Source organism: Gavialis gangeticus, unplaced genomic scaffold (assembly GCF_001723915.1).
Source record: "Gavialis gangeticus isolate Ggan-Ray unplaced genomic scaffold, GavGan_comp1, whole genome shotgun sequence".
Taxonomy (NCBI): Eukaryota; Metazoa; Chordata; order Crocodylia; family Gavialidae; genus Gavialis; species Gavialis gangeticus.
The window spans coordinates 55,791,221-55,793,362 of record NW_017729031.1 but is presented as its reverse complement, the minus strand read 5'-3'; the positions used below and the strand labels follow the sequence as shown (position 1 = coordinate 55,793,362).

The 2,142-nt window shown below is 38.3% G+C and overlaps 1 protein-coding gene across 2 annotated transcripts in view; it reads right to left on the bottom strand.

Annotated features, from left to right (window-relative positions):
* Positions 1 to 2,142, bottom strand: part of RAPGEF4 (Rap guanine nucleotide exchange factor 4) — a 304,750-nt gene that overhangs the window by 95,059 nt on the left and 207,549 nt on the right. For both annotated transcript variants that reach the window (XM_019522934.1, XM_019522933.1), the window contains exon 11: positions 915 to 1,061. In XM_019522934.1, coding sequence (XP_019378479.1) covers positions 915 to 1,061 — 147 coding nt within the window. The remainder of the gene's footprint in view (positions 1 to 914; positions 1,062 to 2,142) is intronic.

Here is a 2,142-nt window from a genome sequence, read left to right as displayed (position 1 = left end):
GATAATATGTCTGCTGCCATGTGCTACCGCTGCTCCCTGGAGCGGGAGGGAGCGGGCGGGAGGGCAGGGGGAGGGTGGTGCATGGCACTGGCACTGTTTCGTTTACTCATTTATTTGTGTAACTTTTCTAAAATTCTGCAACACACTTGTTTATGTTTGACAGCACACCACTGTGCTGTGGCACACCAGTTGGGAAACGCTGCAATAAAGCATTAGATCTACTCAGAGTCCAGGGATATCTACAGAAATAACCCAAAGCTACATAAAATGTAAGTTTAAAAAATACAAATGAAAATCTACCTGGCACCTAGATTTCAGCACCGCAGTGGAATCTTTGAAATCTTGGGGAAATTGGACAGCAAGAATCCAGGACAGAATCCAGGTGTGAATACCTATAGCATCCTACTTCCCACTTGTTCAGATTAATTAAGTAGATTAGACAACATCACATAATTGTTCAAGTACAGAACTCAGTCTGAACTCATTTTGTTGATATTCAAAAGGTACGTAGACAGACCTTTTACTACAGTGCAATAAGATGTTTGGTCTTATATATTATGGGATGTTTCTGATTAATCAGAATCAGAGTGAATGTTCCAGTCATCAACTTCACAGTTGGCTTGGAACTACATTTTCCATTACCTTAATTCCTGTAAAAATATGAGTGGGCCGTTTTTCCACATCCTAGGGGGACAATGCAAGTTATAATGCATTTAAGTTGGTACTTAATTTTTTCTTTAATTGTTCTGGGTTGTCAAATGTATTTTCTTTCATTACAGGTATTTCAGTTATCATACTCATTTGATTTTTTAATATTAATACTCAGATGACAGGGTATGAAAACATTTGCAAGTTTTGTCAGTAGGCTAGATGGACTGACTTAGGGTTAGTGACCTATCTGAACCAATACCTACCCGAAGTATTCTGTTAAAGTCCTCCTTGTCTACTCTCAGGAAGTGGCAATTATCTTCTCGTAGAACAATAGATGCTGCTCTTGGAGCATCGTTCACTAGTGCTAACTTGCCAAAATCATCTCCTTCATGTAGGGTACATACCACACCCTGCAAACAGCAAAACATTTATACACAGAAACCATCATTATAGCCCATTCCATTGAAAATCCATGTGCAAATACTGGACTTCAAAATCAAATACTAAAACAAATGTATTTGGCAGGAAATCAACAGCCAAAATAATGACTAGGAAACAATACTTGATAGCTGGTTATTACTATTACTAGAGAAAGGAAAGATTAGAACAGAATTGGCTTGCTCTCTGAAATTAGATTCAGAGTGAAGGGTTCTTCTGGCCCTGCTGATGACAGCAAGTTGTTGATTAAAAAAAAAAAAGAGAGAAGGAGAGAAACCATGAAAAATGAAGTTCAAGTTTTCTGAAGGCTGTATTCGGAGTAACATTCTTTTCACCAGAAATGGCTTTCTGTGTTACTTATTCTCCCCCTCTTCCATACAATAGATACCCATGCATTGCTGCCTATAGATGTGCTCATTTGTGTTCTATCAAGTCTGCTCCGTGTTCTAATTAGAATGCAAACGAGTCACTTCACTGTCAGAGTTAGAGGCACCAGAGTGCCTGACTATAAAAGTTGGAACCATTGTTAGCAAAGCAGTCACGAATAAAGTTTAAGCTATAAATCATGGGGAAATGAGCCCAGGCATAACATTAGAAAAAGATCCAGAAGGGCATACATCTGACAGGAACATTCCACCTTGGGCTAGGGTAACAGTACTTAGCTATAGGTAGCAAATTCAAAAGGACTATGTGTAAAATTTGGGTGGTGGTTTGCTGTGTTGAAAGTATCTGTACAGGTGTTATGCTTTTGTATCCTGGACCAATTTTTTAGTTGCTTATCAGTGAATAAAAAACAAAGTTATATTAAGAAACTTTCATTCTAGTGTGCCAAGTACTGCTGTAAATAAACTTGCAACTATTCCTTATATTAAATGTATGTGTGGGATCTATTTAGTTGAGGAGTCACTGAATGTCTTGCAGAAGGTAGATTATGACAAAATGCCTATTTTTTAATTTTAAATTACTCTATACTAGGGCTGTGTGAAGCTTTGGGTGCTGATTCGATTCGGAGGAGATTCAACCTGATTCGGTGGCTGAATCTCCAAATCCGAA